At 38.3% G+C, this 18,614-nt stretch overlaps 1 protein-coding gene across 1 annotated transcript in view; it reads right to left on the bottom strand.

Annotated features, from left to right (window-relative positions):
• Positions 1–18,614, bottom strand: part of DCN (decorin) — a 39,675-nt gene that overhangs the window by 17,004 nt on the left and 4,057 nt on the right. Inside the window, exons 2-3 of the mRNA XM_009077054.1 lie at positions 18,123–18,358; positions 1,695–1,807 (exon numbers count right to left, since the gene is read on the bottom strand). Of these exons, the coding sequence (XP_009075302.1) occupies positions 1,695–1,807; positions 18,123–18,330 (321 nt within the window). The 5' untranslated portion in view covers positions 18,331–18,358. The remainder of the gene's footprint in view (positions 1–1,694; positions 1,808–18,122; positions 18,359–18,614) is intronic.

Genomic DNA, 18,614 nt, shown 5'->3' with positions numbered 1-18,614 from the left:
GAGTTGAGTGCTAAGTGGGTAGAAGTCATGGGGCCAGTCATTTTCATCTGCAATACCATGCTCTGACTCGTTTAATGCAGTCTTATGAAAAAGGATAGCTAAAAGATTAATTTCACTGATAAGATTTTTGCTTTCTTTAGCACCTTGTAGATGATCTTCATTGAAAACACAGGAACTCTTTCCAAGGCGGAAGGAAAGCAAAACAAATGGGCAGGAATTTTGGTGTTGAATCTGTTCAGTAGCCAAGCAGAAGAATTGAAAAAAAATTCTGGGGAACAAGTCATCTCATTCTAAAACCTAGCCTAATGAAATGTGATGCAGAAGCACCTCTTATTTTGTCTTTCAAGGTTATCTATGTAACCAGATCAAGTACAGACAACTATGCTAAAATTAGACAACATGAACCTCATCGTGATTTACTCATGCAGATCCCTTCTCAATGGACAGAATGGCATTGTGCTTATTCCTAAAAAGTTTTTTGAAATTATCTTAATGTTGCATTGAAACAAAGCTTTAAGAGGGACTTTGGAACAAATTGAGGAGGTAATCATTTTTAGGATTTTTTTTTCCAAGTATGAGCGGCTGAATGCAGATTCTTGCGTGAAACAGTACTTGTTAGGGTGATGGTATTGGCATCATGATTGAATAAAAGTGGGAGTTGGGTTCTTGCTTGTGAATAGAATAGAATAGAATAGAATAGAATAGAATAGAATAGAATAGAATAGAATAGAATAGAATAGAAAAGGCTGTGAAGAACCAGGAAAGCAAAACCAAATAAATTATTGGTTATAATAAAAAAGGGTCAAATCAAATAATACACAGAATAAGTTGGTGAAAGGCTAGAAAAATAATATTTTCAGGCATATGGCCTAGTTGGGGTATTACTTTCAAAGGCAGAGAAGTAATAACCTTTTTCTGATCTGGAAATAAAGACATTTCAACAAAATTGAGGCAAAGCATATGAGGTATGAATTTTAAGATGTTGATAAAACTATAGACACAGAGGATGACCTCAGAGAAAGAAAGAAAAATTTAGAAACAGAGGAAGGTGGTTTTCTGATAGAAACTTGGAAAAGAGGTGAACCAGAAATAAAAAGAACAGTCACAGAGACCAGAAAGGAAAATATTTCAGCAAGGAGAAAACCAGACAGCAGTGTTGGAAGAGACTGGTAGGTAAAGGAGGATGAGGATGAAGCTTTGCTAGGAGGAAGATATTACAAAAACACAATTTCAGTGGAGTTCAGAGGGCAGAAGAGTGATTTGGAAAGATTTTTGAACTAAAATTAGTACAGAAATTCTGCTGACAAACATGGCACACACAAGTTTCTGTGGGCTCAAGAGTTTGAGGGGAAGGAAGAGAGTAATAAGAAAGTGAGGTGGCAGGGTTGAGATGGAAATAACCAAGCCACTTTGCCAAAGAGACTGAAAACATAAATAATTAGGTAGGACAAGTTATGATGGAGATCAGGAGACGGAACAGCCCAGAGACAGGTATGGAGAGCTGAAACAAGACAAGAAACTTCTGTGGTATGAAAAGAGAGCTTGCAGGAGGGGAATGGGAAAGGAAGCAAATAGACTGGTGAAGGAAGATCCCAGAGTATTTAATCAGTTTTCCTTAAAATCTTCAGTACCAGGCCAAAACCTCATGTTCTCCCCATTTTTGTGGGTAAATGCTAGTTCATTGATACACTTACATGAAGGTTCTTTACGTTCTTGAAATCGCCTTCTCTAATTTCAGTGATTTTGTTGTTCTGTAAATCCAGCAGAGTTGTGTCAGGTGGGAGATCTTTTGGCACTTTTTCCAGACCTAGCAACAGTGTAAAGAACAAACAATTGACTTTGAAAGAAACTGTAAATAAGGGACAGTACTTTTCTCAACAGCATTTACCTGTCAGTAAATGCCATTTCTGGAACTCATTTCCAGAAGAAGCTTATGAAGACTTATCTGAAAGTATTTCTGTCTCCAGCCAATGAAAAGGAGTTTTCTTTTGCTTAGGTGAACCCAAAATTATTTAGTCACGTTTCCATTATGCCCTTTCCTGAGAATATATCTCAGTTATAGCTTGAAGTAAAGGATTTAGTTTGGGGAAATTATTTCCAACACATTTAATTCCATTGAATTGTGTGAATAAAAATTGCTTTTAGAAAAAGGTATGGTATTTAGTAATTTCATTGTGTTAGCTTTTGTGGACAGAGAACATTTCCTGCGATTTAAAAGGTACTAGGTTTTCTGAAAGAATCATAGAATCATCCAGGTTGGAAGAGACCTCAAAGGTCATCGAGTCCAACCCTACCATGGTTACTAGACCATGGCACTAAGTGCCACATCCAGTCTCATCTTGAAACCCTCCAGGGATGGCGAATCCACCACCTCCCTGGGCAGCCCATTCCAATGCCTGACTACTCTCTCTGTAAAAAGTATGATACTTAATTATAATCATTTCCAGAAAAAAAAATGCTGTTTGTTTGACAGCAACTGAGTAAATTGCAGTAAAGTCCACCTTAAAAAAAACCCCACAATTCCCCTCCCCCTTTTCTTTTAGCAGAAACTATGTCCAAGTTTTCTGGAGAACAAATCTCTTGGTTTCACTACAACTGCCAAAAGAACATCAGACAGTTTAAATTAAAGACTCTCTTTGGGACTATTTTCTGAATAGCTGATATGTAAGTCAGATGAAGTCATGGAAATTATATTATTTAGTGTTAAATAACACTTGCTTTATCCGGCTTTCCTTTCATACTGTGACTTGGAGTATAGAAAATCTTTTACAGCCATTCTGATTTACCACAAAATTAAAATTTTCTTTGCTAACTAGCCTTTCTTTGATTTTTTTTTTCAGCAGAACGTGAAATGCTAAATGAATAGTTGGTAGGAAAAATTTATACACATTAATAAAGTCTTTATATGAGCATCTAACAGAAGTGGAGTTCTTGGGTAAAACAGTAAAGATTTTAACTATTATTCCTGAAGCTATATTTGAACTCTGGGGAAAGGCCTCACTGCAAGCATTGCCAGTGTCTCCCCAGTATGATGGCAGGCTGCAGGATATTCTTCTCAGCTGAAAGGTATCTGCCTATACATATTATCTTTTTAAACTTATATATTATATATTATCTTTTTAAACCTACATATTTTAATCTCAAGTATGGCATTGCAAATGCAGTAAGATATACTTCTAAGAGAACAGATGTGCTTTGTTCACAATGGTTGAAGAGGCTCCACTCATGGAGGTACTCTAAAGTTGTCTGGACACAGAACTAAGCAACCTCCCTAAAGAAGGGCTGGGCTAGATTATCTCAAGAGTTGACCTCTAACTCAACAATTCTGTGATACTTAACATTCATAAAAATATGTTTTCACATCCAGAATGTAGGTTTCTGTGTCAAAATCCTATGCTAAGCAAAATCCCTGTCCTTTCAACCCTTTTTTAGAATATATATCTGTATGTGTGAAGTAAAAAATATGCTTGGCTCTTATTTGGAAGGATTATGTCAAACCTTGAAAATAAGTATATGTTTCATACTATATTTAATCTTATATTTACTAGTCTACTCAATATAATTTTTAACCTACATAAAGAGCACTATTCTATTATTATTATAAAACTTTACCAAAAACTGTAGAGAGGCCACAATGATGTGTCCTGAAGCTTTTTACTACAATTAACAATGTGCAAAGAATTCATTATAGATTTGACCATAATGTTAAAAATATCTCCAGGCAAATGAGGTCTTTGACACTTCTAATGTGTAGAGTATCTCAGAGACTGCACTGGTGCCTGTTACTGCTGTTTTGTGCTCAGTAAATGCTGAAAATAGCATTGCTTTTTTAGTTACCTATATATGGTTGCAGGAGACCTAAACTTCTGAAAAGTGTTTGCTTCTTTTAATCTTACTTTTGAATTAATAATATTTATCTGTATAGAACACATTCTGTTGTCCTACCATTATCAGAGTTTGGTATCTGAATTTAAAAAACATCCTGGACACCTTTCAAGTTTATTTTCCCATGCATAAGCTCTCTAGCATTAGATAAGAAAATTATTAAGATATCTGTAGCTGATTTTTATTAAAACCGAGGGCAATATAAATTAACCTGTCTGAGTTTTAACCACACCAGCAACCAAAAATTTGAAAAAGCAGAGTCATCTATCCTGGAATAAATTAGCAAAAGCTTCATAAACTGACAAGAGTCAAGACTCACATCTCATCCTGTTTACCTTACTAATATTCAGTGCTTGAATATATGATACAGATTAAGATTCTTTGTATTACTAAAATAATCTTTCCTCATTCAGGCATGGACTTCATTTTTACTGCAGCAGTTGCAAAACCCTCATGTCTTTCAGAATGTAGGACTAGAGTTCCAAATATATAAAAATGTGATACTGTATAATTTGTATGTTGGTTGTCTTTGGACAGTTTCTGTCTTTAGTGGACAGGACTGATGTCAGTAACTAAAAATTCTTTCCCAAAAGCACTACTTTTTCAAGACCATAATTTTGTTATATGAAGTTCTTACAGTCTAGCAACTTCTATAGCATTTTTCACATATAAATACAAAACCTCAAGGGTTTAATTACTGGTACTCAAAGTGATATCAGTATGTTCTGGTTGTCAGTACATTTATATCAGTAGACTGGTATCTCTAATAAGTGTTCATGGCAGACAAGAGGGCAGAAGAGCTACATATTGTCCTTCAAGTGATGCCTTTGTAACATACTTCGTAAGAAAACTTGGAGAACATTTGGATTGCCACTGAATGGATAATTTGACAGAGAATAAACTTCAAACTAAATTTCCAACTGTACTTTTCAAGCCTCACATGTCTTAAGAGTTATCCATGAATAAGGTAAAAATAATTATTTTTCAAAGCAATGAAGTTAAACTTTAAATGTTTCATATTTTAGACATAAGAAAGATTTAATAAGCAGATACCCATTTGTGAAAATGATTTACAAAATAATTTTCCTATCTTGTACTAGAAACTAGAAGGATGAGCAATACAATGCTTAGCTCTTCATGCAGAGCACTATTGCCATCACTTGAAGTGCTAAACTTGTTTTATTACCTATCTCATGTATATTCTGTTATGCATTTCCTGAAGCTGTTTTTAAAAATGTTTCAAAAACTGGCCATAGAAGTTGGTTTTTTTTCTTGATTTGTGTGAGTTCTGAAGAGAAAAGCATAGGGAACTACAGGATGCACACCAGGTGCTGGAGAGACATTGCATTATCAGTTTAGCTACATCAATTGGAGCTCTCCAGTGAAGGAAGAGTTTATAAACAGGTGAATCTGGGCACTGCCTTGCAAAATCAGCATCTAAGTAATTAATGATTAAACTGCCTGAGTGTGGACCAGATCCAAGTGTTTCACCACTTGTCATATCTACACTGGTTTCAAGAACTGTGTTCCAGCTTGCAGGTTCAGGTCTCTACATAAGTTGATGCATCTCCAGAGAGATACATGTAGGAGGAGCTTAGGTGTAGTGCAAACTGATCCCTCTACTGGAGACCCCCTGCCTGGAGAGCAAACTTTCAAACCTTTCTGATCAGGACAGATCAACACACAGCCAGTTCAGATGAATGAGGCAGCCAGAACTGACATGGCAGCATGGCAGAATTTGAATCAAATCAAGAAAATTGTAATCCCGCTAGAAGCTCAAAAGGCTCTTGGCTTCTGCGATAGAATTATTATATCACAGAAGGATCATTTTTTATTCTTCTGTCTGGGACACAGAAGTTTAGTGGGGAACTGTGGGCTGTCCTTACTACTTCTGAGAAACTCAAGTGATGCCCATGTACCTCTGAAGCTGTGTTGTACAGTATGACCACATGTCCACCTACAAATGCCTTCAGTGAAATTTATGCCATACCAACCAAGTGTGGAATGGTGTTGGAAAATGTCAATTGAGTCACCTCTCAAACATTTTAAGACAGTATACACAGATATTCCAGTCCTTGGCCCTGATTTTTTTATACATTAAATCTTGCTTCGTAAAAAGACATATGAAAGTCTTTCATAGCAGTCTGAGTTTTTATGTGAATAATCAGTGCTACACAGTTTGGTATTCAGTTCCCTGGAAATATTTCAGGCCTCTGGTTCTTAAGATTAACCTATAACTGACTAAAAATTTAGATGCCTTTCCCATTGCATGTTAAATTGAAAATTCATATGTCTTTATTTATTTTGGTTGAATTAAACTAGGTCAGTTATTTTAAAGTTGATAAATACATTGTTAAAAAAAATCTATTTATTCACAAATAAGTAGAAATGCTATAGCTTCACCCTTTCAAAACCCTTGTTTACACTGAGATTAAGAGCCTAAGGATTATGGAAATAGAAGGGATTTAATAAACCAGTTCATGTATCTTAGTTGAAACACCATTTTGATTTGCACTAAAATATTGCTTTCAGAGAAATCGTGGCTTCCTTATAAAGATGAACAGCCATCAGCTCCTGTAGATGTCAGATGTGTATTATTCTTTGTAGATATCTATAAGTAGAAATTTCTTACTGTTCTATATTACCAACCTCTAGCAATCAATTATTCCCACCAGTACACATGTATGTGTGCAAAAATGCATGCATATTAAAACACATAAATAACAGAATATGTCATAGAATTACAAAATGGGGGGAAAAGGTGTATAAGTAAGCTCAAATGTTTCCCTTTGTTAGTCAGGATTAGCTGAATTTTTATTATCTATGGCAGAAATTTTCCTAATTTTTCTTACACTTAATCACTACACCACAGATTTTTGAAATAACAAACACATTCAAAATGTATTCAACAGAATCCAGTAGAGTTGTATCATTAACCATTTTCTAACGTAGACAATAAGAGCCTACACACAAAAGGCTCATTGCAGTCACCTTTGCTAGGGAGAGATTGAACAGTCCAGGAATCCCTCCTTAGTGAGAGGATGGAGAAGGTAACTTTGCAGAAATCAAACTTGTCTCTGTTGGATCATGTCCTTGTGGGCTGTAACTTTTCTAATAATTTCTTAAGCAAATTGCACTGTCTGGCTGTTTAGCTGTGATTGCCTCACCTCCTGGAGAAGATGGAAGACTGATGGGTCTGGAGATGTTATGAGACCAAAAAAAAGTCAGAGAAGAGCCAAGACTGGTATAATTCATCCCTTATCCGGTCCCTGAGTGAGAATCAGTGGTTAGCCATCTGTACAGCACTGCACCAGCCCAACTAGCACATGCTGCTGTTTAGCTGGCCAAACAGGTGTCGGAGATGTAGCAAGGATTTGGGAATAGTGTGAGGACTAAGGGAGGTTTTATTACTTTTGCAGCTGAGGGAATAACCTGCACAGCTACAGGAGCTGTGAACAAGTGGCCGTGGAATTGTTTAACCCACAAAAGGAGAAGGGTGCCTTTGGAACCCTCCTTGCTATGAAGAGGTTTCAGACCATTGCTCCCATTGCTCAGCAGTGAGAGCCACAAGTCAGTCTGCACCTTGGCATGGAGCCACATGTCTGCTGAAGCTATACGACTATGCCGAAAAGGAATGCAAGATTTATGGGGCCAGCAAGGGAGACTAAGCAAATGGAAGTCTGAGTCTGTAGCCCAGAGATGAGGACATTTTCCTGGGAATTGCATCCTCACCACACTGAGACCACAAAGTCAAAATAACAAATATGTGAGTAGTGCCAATTATAAACAATTCTTACAATGCAACAGAGTTTGTGGTTTGATATTTGTGTGTGTTTGGGTATTTTGGGAGATTTTCCCTCCACCTATCCATTTTAAAAGCAGCAGGGATGGGGCTTGTTCCTCTGAATAAACCTTCACTTCCCCAGCTGGAGAGCAGGGGCCAAAAGGCAGAGAGACATCTGAATGCTGGAGCTCAGATACGTGTGTTATTGCATTGCAACACTCATGATTATTATCACAGGGGCCATAAAATGGGGCTCTTTTCAAGACTGTTTCAGTTTCCACAAACAGCTGCTGCCAGCTGAGGAATTTGGCCTGAGCTATGTGTAATTCCCAACCACGATCATCAGTGGTTCCACTCCCGGCGGAGGCAGCTCATCCAGCAACTGCCTGGGCTGCCTGTGCAAGCTGCTTTGTGCTCTCCCTTGCTCCAAGCCCAGCTCTGCTGCATCCCACTGATAGGCAGCAATCCTCCCAGGGGTGAATGACCTTAGTAATGCCCGGAGTGGACTCTGGGGCAAGTGAGGTGAATGGCAAGCTTACAGGGTCAGGATACTTACTCACGGAAAAATAACAGGATCCAAGGATTGATTTCTGGAAGGATGGCAAGGAACTTAACTCTGCTTTGAATGTTTGACTTAACAAAGTTTACTGACACTTTCCCAGGCTATGTGCTTCATTATTTACTGGAAATTTGTTCTCTATTGTGTGGAATTTGCAAATATGAGTAATTTCTTTATTTGCATCCTACCATCCTTAAAATAAGAAACAGTTGTCTTTTTCTGCAGAGAAATATCCACAGCCTCCTTCTCTATTCCACTTTGAAAGTAAAAGTTTGCTCTCTACCTTCCATGAAATCAGCAGTAATATTTCTTTACTAAGAGATTGAAAAAAGCACTATGGAATGCCTAAGACTTAAAATACCTCTTCTTAATGGTGATTCATGACCATTTTTCAGACTTTTTTCCTGCTCTGCAGTCTGTAAGACTTATCTTCCATTAAGATCCATTTTGGACTTATTTTTATCACAGATTATTATTTTTGTATATGTCTGACTCTTCCCATAGGAAAGAACAAGATAATGAACTCCATTCCCTGCTGAGGTGGCCTCTCACAAGGGTGGACCTACTGACCTATTATTACACTGGGGGTTTTTCCCAAACATTTACAATATTGCTTCCCAGAATATAGCAAGGAACACAGAAAAACAGAAACAAATTCATACATTATGATCAAATGCATAATTCTCCATTATGACTGTACTAATAATTATAAAGGACCTAGCAAAGGTTTAAAAATGAATGCATTGCTTTAACTGCTCTTTTCCATTTCCACCCACTCTGTGTAGTGAACATGCATTGCAAAGCATAACGGATATTACAAGCCACAGATGTTACGAATTATTTTTCTGTGCTAGTCACATTTTTGGTGCACACAGATTTAGCCTCCTGGCTCCAAAAGTTAATACCTAAGAGTAATGATGCATTCTTAAAGCTAAAATTCAAGCAACTTCTACTTTTCTTTCTAGCCAACTTTTAATTTCAATGATCTGGAAGGTATATGCCTTCTCAAGAGACACTGCAGCATTTTAGAAAGGCAGAAAAATATTCTGAAATTATTGTGAGACTTCAGGGATTGAGGCATTAAGTAAAAAAAATAAATCAGATATTATGAGTTTTCTGAACTCCTAGAATCCTCAACTTTACATTTCCCACTGTCATGGTTACAGACATAAAACATCCCATGAGAGAACAGCAACTGACCTGTGTGATTCATGCAATCTGCCAGCACCATGTGTATAATGGCTTTAGTCAGAGTGGATGCAATGCAGATGTACTATCTATGAGTACTCATGCATTAAGGTGAAACATTTAATTCTTCTGAATATTTTATAGTAATCATAAGCATTTCTGTGACTCAGAGAAAAGTGAGCATTATCTAACAAATTATATTTTGAATGATCCTTTGGAGTAATATAATTTGATGTTTACCTGTTCTGCAGTTTAAATAAACATCAGGCAACAGATGACAATTTGAGGATTGGTCCTTCAATCTTTACTTTGGGATTTTCCTGAATTAGAACTAACAAAACGTCACAAGGAAACATTTGGGGGAGATCTCTGGTTTCAAGTAAAATTACCCCTTCCTGTTCTGACCACATGGTCATTACACAGCCCTAGTTTTATTATAACCTGAGAGCAGAGATATGTTTCTGGTTATTTCAGGTACTTCTAAATATAACATGGTCATTTTTCATAAATGTTGTAGGATTGTTGTCAACCTACTTGCATGCTAGCAAACAATGGAGGGAGCTGTTGTGATCATGTCTGGACATATTGAATAGCGTTTAAATAAATTGTGGGAGAGAATTTCCTGACTCAATGGGCAAATCTGCAGACCTGCTAGTTCCCTCTTTTTAGTAGATGATGTTGTGTATATCTTTGCAGTCTTAGATATTTTTGCTTTGTAACATTATTTTTTTTCGTTTGCTATTTACTGATAGACCTTGCCCAGGTCAGCTATCACTTTATCAGTCATCTCCAGCCTAGAGAAAGTAAATTTTGCCCCCTGACCTTGAAAACACAAAGATTTAAATTCAGTTCTTTGCCCTTGCTCCTACATCTTTTAGGTACTCAGTAGTGAGTTTGATCGTTGCACCATTACACACTTCTTCCATGCTACCCTAAAAGATGAATTAATCAAGAGCTTGTTTGTTTTCTGAGGCCCACTCTGGAGCAGTAGAAGGGAAAACATACACTCCAGCATAGAAACTGAAGTAATTTGTCATTCAGTCATTAACTGAAGCTTTCACATTTATAGATGGTACAGGAGCTGCAGGCAGAAACTGTTTGTGGGATGACATATTGCACATTTCTATTGCGCTAACATTGTATTAAAGGACCAGACTAGCCCCATTTACACCTGCACATGTTTTAAAAGCTCTAGCATATCTATAAATAATCTGTCCATTTGGGGTTTTTTCCATTAAATCCCTAAAGTTGCCATGAAATTGAGTGGGCAGAAAAGGTTTCTTGCTTTGACTGCTTTTAAAAAACATATTTATTACATTCCTTTTCTTAAAGGAACTTTAACAGGTTTTTGTGGCAACTAATACCACTCCAAATAAATCCCATGAAACAAACACAAAGATGGTATGGGATGCTATCCTGGGTGCCCTCTCAGTTTAGAGTATGCATGCAGAGAGCACAAAAGTTCTTTAAATACTGGTTTCCACCTTTTTTGTTCCCTATTGACTGCCTAAGAAATTTGAAGTAGTGTTGTCTATATAGCAAAGGTAACTCTATTAAAAACAGAGTCATTTGTACAGAGCTGTTTGAGTCTCATAATTGTTTCCATAAGTGGAAAACTACAACTCAAATCCCCCATCCCTTCAAAAAACCTGTGTAGGCATAGTCCTTGGTCTTAAAGTCCCAGTATGCCTGTGTTCACTGTTTCCACCTCTTTCCTTGCAGAGAAGTCAATAAGCAAGTTCTAGTCTTCTGTTCAGACTGAAGAAGAGGAGACTGAGGAGAGACCTCATTGCTGTATACAACTTCCTTGCCAGGGGAAGTAGAGGGGCAGGCACTGAGCTCCTCTCTGGTGACCAGTGACAGGACCTGAGGGAATGGTCTAAAGTTGTGTCAGGGGAGATTTAGGCTAGATATTAGAAAAAGGTTCTTCATCCAGTGTGGTTGTGCACCAGAACAGGATCCCCAGGGAAATGGTTACAGCACCAAGTCTGACAGAGTTCAAGAAGTGTTTGGACAACACTCTTAGGCACATGGAGTGATTCTTGGGACTGTCCTGTGCAGGACTAAGAGTTGGACTTCAATGACCCTTGTGGGTCCCTTTCAGCTTGGATTATTCTGTGATTCTGTGATACTCCATCTATCTACTTTGCTTTCATGGAGCAAGGGACAATAATGCTCTGTGTGAGAATATTAAATATAATACAACCGAAGAGACCTTGAATACTAGAATTTGTCAATATATTTTTGCTAAGGCAGGCATGTAAAGCACGAAGAACAAGTTTTTTCAAATGGCAATGTATTTTAAAGGATATATTCTATGATTTGAACTTTAGAAAAAGAGAAAAGCATATTAAAAAAATACTCTTTTTTTATGTAACCCAATTATCTTCTTTTGGCCAACTTCCTTTTAATCCCATGACAGATCCAGGACATGTCTAAAGCAAAATACAGACAAGTGAGCCCAAAGTTGATAAGGAGGGGACACTCTCAAATTTGGGCTTGAGACAGGTCTTTTGAAAATCTGCTTAAAACTAGAATATTTTCAAAATACCACAGGAACTGGACTCTGAGAACAGTTTTCCTGAGAATCTGGAGGCTAGTACCTGCAGTTTCTATTTGTTGTCGTTGGTGGTTTCACACAGGACCCATATTCCTAGGTTCTCCTCCCTGCTGGCAGTGGGTTCTTAGCGAACATTGGGAAGGAGCTTTTGAACTCTTTAGCTCTCCCTAAGACTTGGCTGGGAACCTTCCACAGCTGAATAGCACAGACTTTTTGTTGTGAAAACACAGACATTTTCAAAATCATTATAGGTCTTACGAAGTAATACACCCTGCAAACGTGTTAAGCACATGATACACATACTAGTCCACCATGCTAGTTATGCCTACTGGCCCATAACACTAGTTGGTGTGACCAGTGATTATTTAGCATGTTTTAAGCATTGTAATCACCTACCATGACTTATAATTGATTCACACTTTGCTATCTATTAGCTATTTATTTATGCATTGGAAGATTTTAGAAGAGAAACTTTGTCACATCGCAAATGAGAAAACAGTCACTTCTTGTATCACTTATATTTAGTACTCTGGATTTCCTGCCACTAGGATTTCTAAAATGGCATTTCCTAGTTTGAAGCAAGCAAACAAATCTGAAAAAATAGAAGAGAATTTAAAAGAAATGTAAATATACAGAGTTGGTCATGGTTACCTTGGAGTAAGCAGTTAATAAAGAAGGGATGTATTTAGAGTGGATTAATACCTAGAATCATGTTTCTCATCTGGAACTGGAACATCAGCAATCCAGATGGCAATGCAACAAGGCCTGTCTTTTACTGTTACACTGGCAAAAGCTAATGGCTTTTTGGTAATATAAAATTGTCCACATCCAAGCCAATATTTTTTTTTCCAGCCAATTTTTCAAGAGTGTTTTCTAATTATTGGTTTCTTCATTTAATAATTTTTCAGAATATGCTGAGTACAGGGCTTTTTATTCATGCATTCTTAACTTTCAGGGCATCCCATTAATTGTATCTAAGCAGAATATATACAAACTTTTTAATGATCTATGGCAAAATTATCACAAAACAATTCTGGCAGCATGAGTTTATTTTTTTCCGTGCTTTAATTTTATCACACATAACCTCATTCATCTGAAAGTAAGTTTTATAGCCTCAAGTGCTCATTGCCCTGTCTTAGCAGTTTGATTCTCCAAGAGTGATGTATCCTTTCTGTTGCTGACATCCACCTTAGACAGGATGCACTAACTACTCCATGGGTGTCTGCCTAACTCACCCCACGGCTGTGAAAGGATCCCAGATGACTCTTAGATTCCTAACATCACCTGTGACCACTCCTGTATTACAGATAATATGTGTTATATTTCATATAGATCCTCCAGTCTGACCTCCAGCATGTTAAGAGTATTGCAATTCACCCAGTCAGCATATGGAAAGCTCAATGACTTGTACTTGATGGCAGCCTATGTTACATTCAGCTGAAGAATGTTGCCCAAAAAGGCATTTAGTCTTCAGTTTAAAGCCATGGCATTGTGATGTAGAGGCTATTCTCGGTATAAGTGACAGTATGCCTTCACAGATTTCATGTTTCCATGTTTAATAATAATATTTTTTGTTAAATGATCCAGTTCTATAAAGCCAAGGGATTCCATGAGAGTCCCAGCTTCTATTAAACATAAAAGAAGTAAGTCTCTAATCCTTATTGTTAGAAGAAAAATATCCATAAAGTACAGAATAATTTGCCTAAAGGCTCATCAATTACAATGTAAATTAACAAAAACTTTTTTCCTTAAAAATTATATTTGTTAATGTCTGAGCATTTATGGATCCATGCTGTCTCTTATGGCATCCTTAGGAAACTGTAAGATTTTGAGCTAAACATTTAGCTTTAAAGATTATGCTTCTGAAAGGCTGGTAAACATTCAAATAATGGCAGGGATTCTAAAGCTAAGTACACAATAAAAAATAAGTCTATCTGTTTTCTTGAACTGATAAAATGACTGAGACTGATCACCAATAAGGTATGTAATATTTTTCTTTTAAAAGATTTTATGTTGACAAGGGAAGTTCAAATCGAGGTATACTGCAAACAAGATGATGTTCTTTATAATGGACAATGAGATTCTCACATGCAGTCATGATCAAAAAATGTGTGTTCAGATGTTCCTGGAAGATTTTATACAGTGAGATAAATCCTTTGTCAAAAAATAAATTGCCATGTTATCATGGTTCAGGTGTTGAAGAGCCATCAGTTAATATATTTAGACATTCTATGTGTTCAGATAAACTGCCTCAGGTTACCAGATCCCTGGGATAATGCTTTACATGTCTGTGAGCTTTTCACCTACTGATCTCAAAGTGCTTTTCAAACATACACTCCAACACCCATGCTGAGCTCTAACATACCCTTCTTTACTTTACAGCTGAAGAAACCAAGCATTTCTGAGCTGTGAGCTAAATTCCAATTTAAGCTGTAATACTGCTTGAACTTTGATTACTGACATTCATCTCTTGCACACCTTTTGGAGACCACAAAACCTCCATGGAAGCTCACAGCAAGAGGGATGGAGAGACCCCTCCTACATCCTGTAAAGTCTCCAGGGAAGGTGATCTCATCACATCCTGTAGAATAGAGACACTGCTCACTTCATAAGGGTCTGTCAGACTCATCTGAAGGTGAAATAAAGCTCTGACCACCACCTCAAATTGTGCTTATGGAGTATTCTGCATCTGCTGCAGGGCTGAGTAATCACACATGAGTCCTCTTGCCTACCAGGCCACTCTGGAATGAACTTTTCTTGATATTCCCTTTGGGAGGATGAGACTTTAAACAGAGCTGTTAATCCTTGCTACAGTTTTTATGAGGCATGTTTCCCTGGCCAACTGACTGCACATCTTCCCTGTAGTTATTATTTTAAAACATGAAGAGCTGCCTCTGACCAGCTATATCAGCTACTCCCCACCTGTATGGTGTGCTAATAAGGAAAATACTTGTGATTTCTGTGGAAAGTCTGGCTATAGCATAGCAATGCCTCATACTGAGACACGATTAAAAAGTGAACCTGTGGCTCCCTTTTAGCAACAGAAGACAGATTCAGAAAAGGTAGCACTTTTGTAAAGCTACAATGGGGGCCTTCCTTAATGAGATCCTTGTGCCTGTTGACAAAGGTTATATGTCTCATGAAAGGTAAGCATGAAAGGCTTTGCTCTTGATCCATCAGTAACCACAGCTCAGAAAGAATTCTTCTTCAGGATATGAGAAGGCAGCATTCTCCTTCCTGCTAACTCAGCTCTTGGCTGGGAGGCAAAATAAATTAATTTATAGGTGTGTGCATAGGAAGATGTGACTGAAGTTTAAAAGTAAGTACAAGAATGCAAAAATTCAGCTGACAAGAGTGCAATTGAACCACTGGGCATTTTCTTTCACTGTTTTTATTGAACTTGGATTTTATGGTGGTTTTTTAGTTGTTATTATTCCTATCCAGTTCTCATAAGACAAGGGGCAAAACTGATCTCTGGCCTCTGGATGCAATAGTTCTTCTGTGGTTTACTCAAATAACTCTGTGTCAGATAGTTGGCTCTTTCCTTAGGAAGTAAGAGTTTACAAATATCAAATGCCCCTTTGGGCACTAAAAGAAACACACTGAGGATCCAGGGGCTTGTGGCTGCAAAGAGCCCTCCTTCCATGCCAGAGACTGAGTAGAAGAATCCTGATTCAGACTTCAACTTTTCTTTGTGAAACTTTATTTAGTAAGATCTTAATAGGTCCCTGGGAAGAGTCTTGTCATTGTCTGCAGTTTTCCTTCAATTGGTACCCATGGGACTAGATGATCAAATTTGATAATTTTGGGGATGGGAAGTAGCTAATTTGGTTGGGTTGGAAATGTGCAGAGCTGAAGGGAGAGACAGGCCAGGAGCAGTGGTTAATAGGGAGGCAGAACTGTCACTGCTAGTTTCATGGCTCTTGTGTGCACATCACCCTCCTGATTGCCGCATCCCAAATACCCTTCATCCCACAGCCCAGGAGCATGATAGGTTGCCTCCAGAGTTTCCAACAAAACTTTGATCTCTCGAGGCCAGCAACTAGTTTTCCTCAAATCAGTAGGTAAATATGACCTTGTCTGGGTCTGAGTCAAATAGAAGCAGATTCAAAGCCAGAAATGAGAAGAGTGAAGAGCAGGTTCATCTGTGAGCTGGTGGCACACACAGCTGGCCTGTTCCTACTTGCAAGGTGGCCATCAGACCTGTATCCTTGTGAGCCTCTCACCTGGGCCATCACCCATCAGGGGCTGTTGTAGACACATGCAACAAGGATGGGTGAAACTTAATGCTAAGGCTGGCAATGAATGACTATTACTTCCTTGAGCACTGCCAGAGAAATATTATTTATTTATTTGTTTTTCAGGGCTGCATATTTTGAGCCCAGGGAGATCTCTTTTTTTCATGCCCAGAGGCTGGATATTACCAGCCTAGCAGCTTCAAAAGCACAATCTTTTCACTGCACAATTTGCAGCATGTGGGTTTAAACCAAGGTCAAAATATATCTCTTTCTTTTAACCTCTCTTGAAATTATCTGGGAAACACAAACCTGGGACCTTAATTTCTGAGTCTTCTTGTCAGTACAGGACTCTATTAACCCAGAAGTATCTGTAAGCAGTGGACTGTAGTGCAACCCTTTGTAAACCATCTGTGTGAGAGAGAACTGAATGACTATAGGAACAAGTACAGCAGCAAAGGGTCCCTATGTGATATTGCTACTTTCTTACCAAGTGAAAGCTCCTTACATTCTGCAGAATTGAAGCAGACTAGGAATAAGTTCCCAAAATAACTTAAATTCCATCAGCATTACCAAGTGTAACAACAATAAAACCTAAGACCTTCATGGCACATGAAGCAACCTCCTCCTCACCCCTCACTCCATGTTTGCTGCTACCTGATGCTTAAATGGTGAAAAAGGAAAGTATCTTTCAACATGAACAGTAGTGTGAATTCTATATGAATGCATGGCTAGGTTAGCCCATGCTCATTTGTGCAACTTGGTTTGCCTTGTTCACTGGGTCTTTGCCAGACATATCTGTTGTGTAATTATGCAGCTTGCTTTAATAAATTCACAGAAGTTCATAGGGGTGTAACTAAAGTTTCCCCTTCTTTCTGTAATTATACGACACACACCACAATGAGACACAGGTCCTAACTGGTGGATTTGTGCCATGATTTACAGTAATTATCAAAGCCAATGCTGTAACAGGACAATAGAAACACCCAGCTATACATTTAAAGAGCTGAGAGAAGACTTAAAAAAAAGCCATGGCCTCCATAAAATCATGAGAAGTCATTTCTCTGTCCACTAAATTCTCTAACTTCCTTGTGAGCAAAACCAACTTTAACTGATTTTCTGCACTACACACTGACTTAGACTGAATAATACTGGCTTAGACCTAGAGTAGTCTCACAATGTCAACTTCATTGCTTGAGACTTCACCATGGAAACGTCAAATACAGTGATGGCAGGCATGGCTTCACATCCTGCTGCTCTGACTGTGCAGACAAGCCCTAGTACATGAGGGAGTCAGAGGTGTTTGTAAGAAAGTTTCTCATGGTTTCAGCTTCCATAGTGTCTAAGAAAGATATTTAATAAGGAGCTCCAAAATATGCTCATTGTTTTGGAGTCTTTCCAAGCTTTTTCCTCCAAAGAGCTGGTTCCAGATATATGATTCAGAGCTGGCTATTCCATCTCACATATTCCAATGCAAATGGGATGATTTCTATGTTGAGGTACTAGGCAGTATGATTAAGGGTGGACTATGCAATTTAGAACCTTTTAAAATGTTTCCATCCCCACATCTGACCACACTAAATTTATTTAATATGCATTTCAAGGAATAGCTTTGAAAAGTTATTCTCTCTGCAAGAGAAATCTGTGGTCTTTCACAGAACAAATGAAATGTAGAAATACAAAATCTGCATCAAAAAAATAAAACATTCATCATGATCACAACAAATACCCATCTTGTCAGGGCTTTATGGACTACTTTGTATAGTAAATTCTAGTTAACAGCAGCTGTACCATATTTCTTTGCAAAAAGCCCAGTTATGGAGGGGCAGTGCAAAGCAGCCTCACCATCTCAGTTACAAACCCATGACTAGAATGTAGGTACAGACCCTATGAAGATACGTTTGGGCTTACCTAGGTCAGAGCACTGCACCACACGAAGATGGCATTGGCAACGGAAGGGGCACACTGGTCCAAATCCAGATATGACAGGATCATCTGTTGAAGGCATGTCGGCCGACCCTTCATCCTCCAACATAAAGTCAAAGAGGCCCTGCTGGTGGAATGGCTTGGCCAAGCATGCTGGCAGCAGTAGGGTAAAGAGGAGAGCCAGCCTCTTCATGGCTTAGTTCATCGACTCCCAGCAGAACCTAGGATTCAAAGCAGCAGATTTACAACAAAAGTAGCAACAGGATCATCTGTTGAAGGCATGTCGGCCGACCCTTCATCCTCCAACATAAAGTCAAAGAGGCCCTGCTGGTGGAATGGCTTGGCCAAGCATGCTGGCAGCAGTAGGGTAAAGAGGAGAGCCAGCCTCTTCATGGCTTAGTTCATCGACTCCCAGCAGAACCTAGGATTCAAAGCAGCAGATTTACAACAAAAGTAGCAGTTTCCCAGCATAGTTCC

Source organism: Acanthisitta chloris, unplaced genomic scaffold (assembly GCF_000695815.1).
Source record: "Acanthisitta chloris isolate BGI_N310 unplaced genomic scaffold, ASM69581v1 scaffold7706, whole genome shotgun sequence".
Lineage (NCBI taxonomy): Eukaryota > Metazoa > Chordata > Aves > Passeriformes > Acanthisittidae > Acanthisitta > Acanthisitta chloris.
This window is presented reverse-complemented; position numbering and strand designations above follow the sequence as displayed.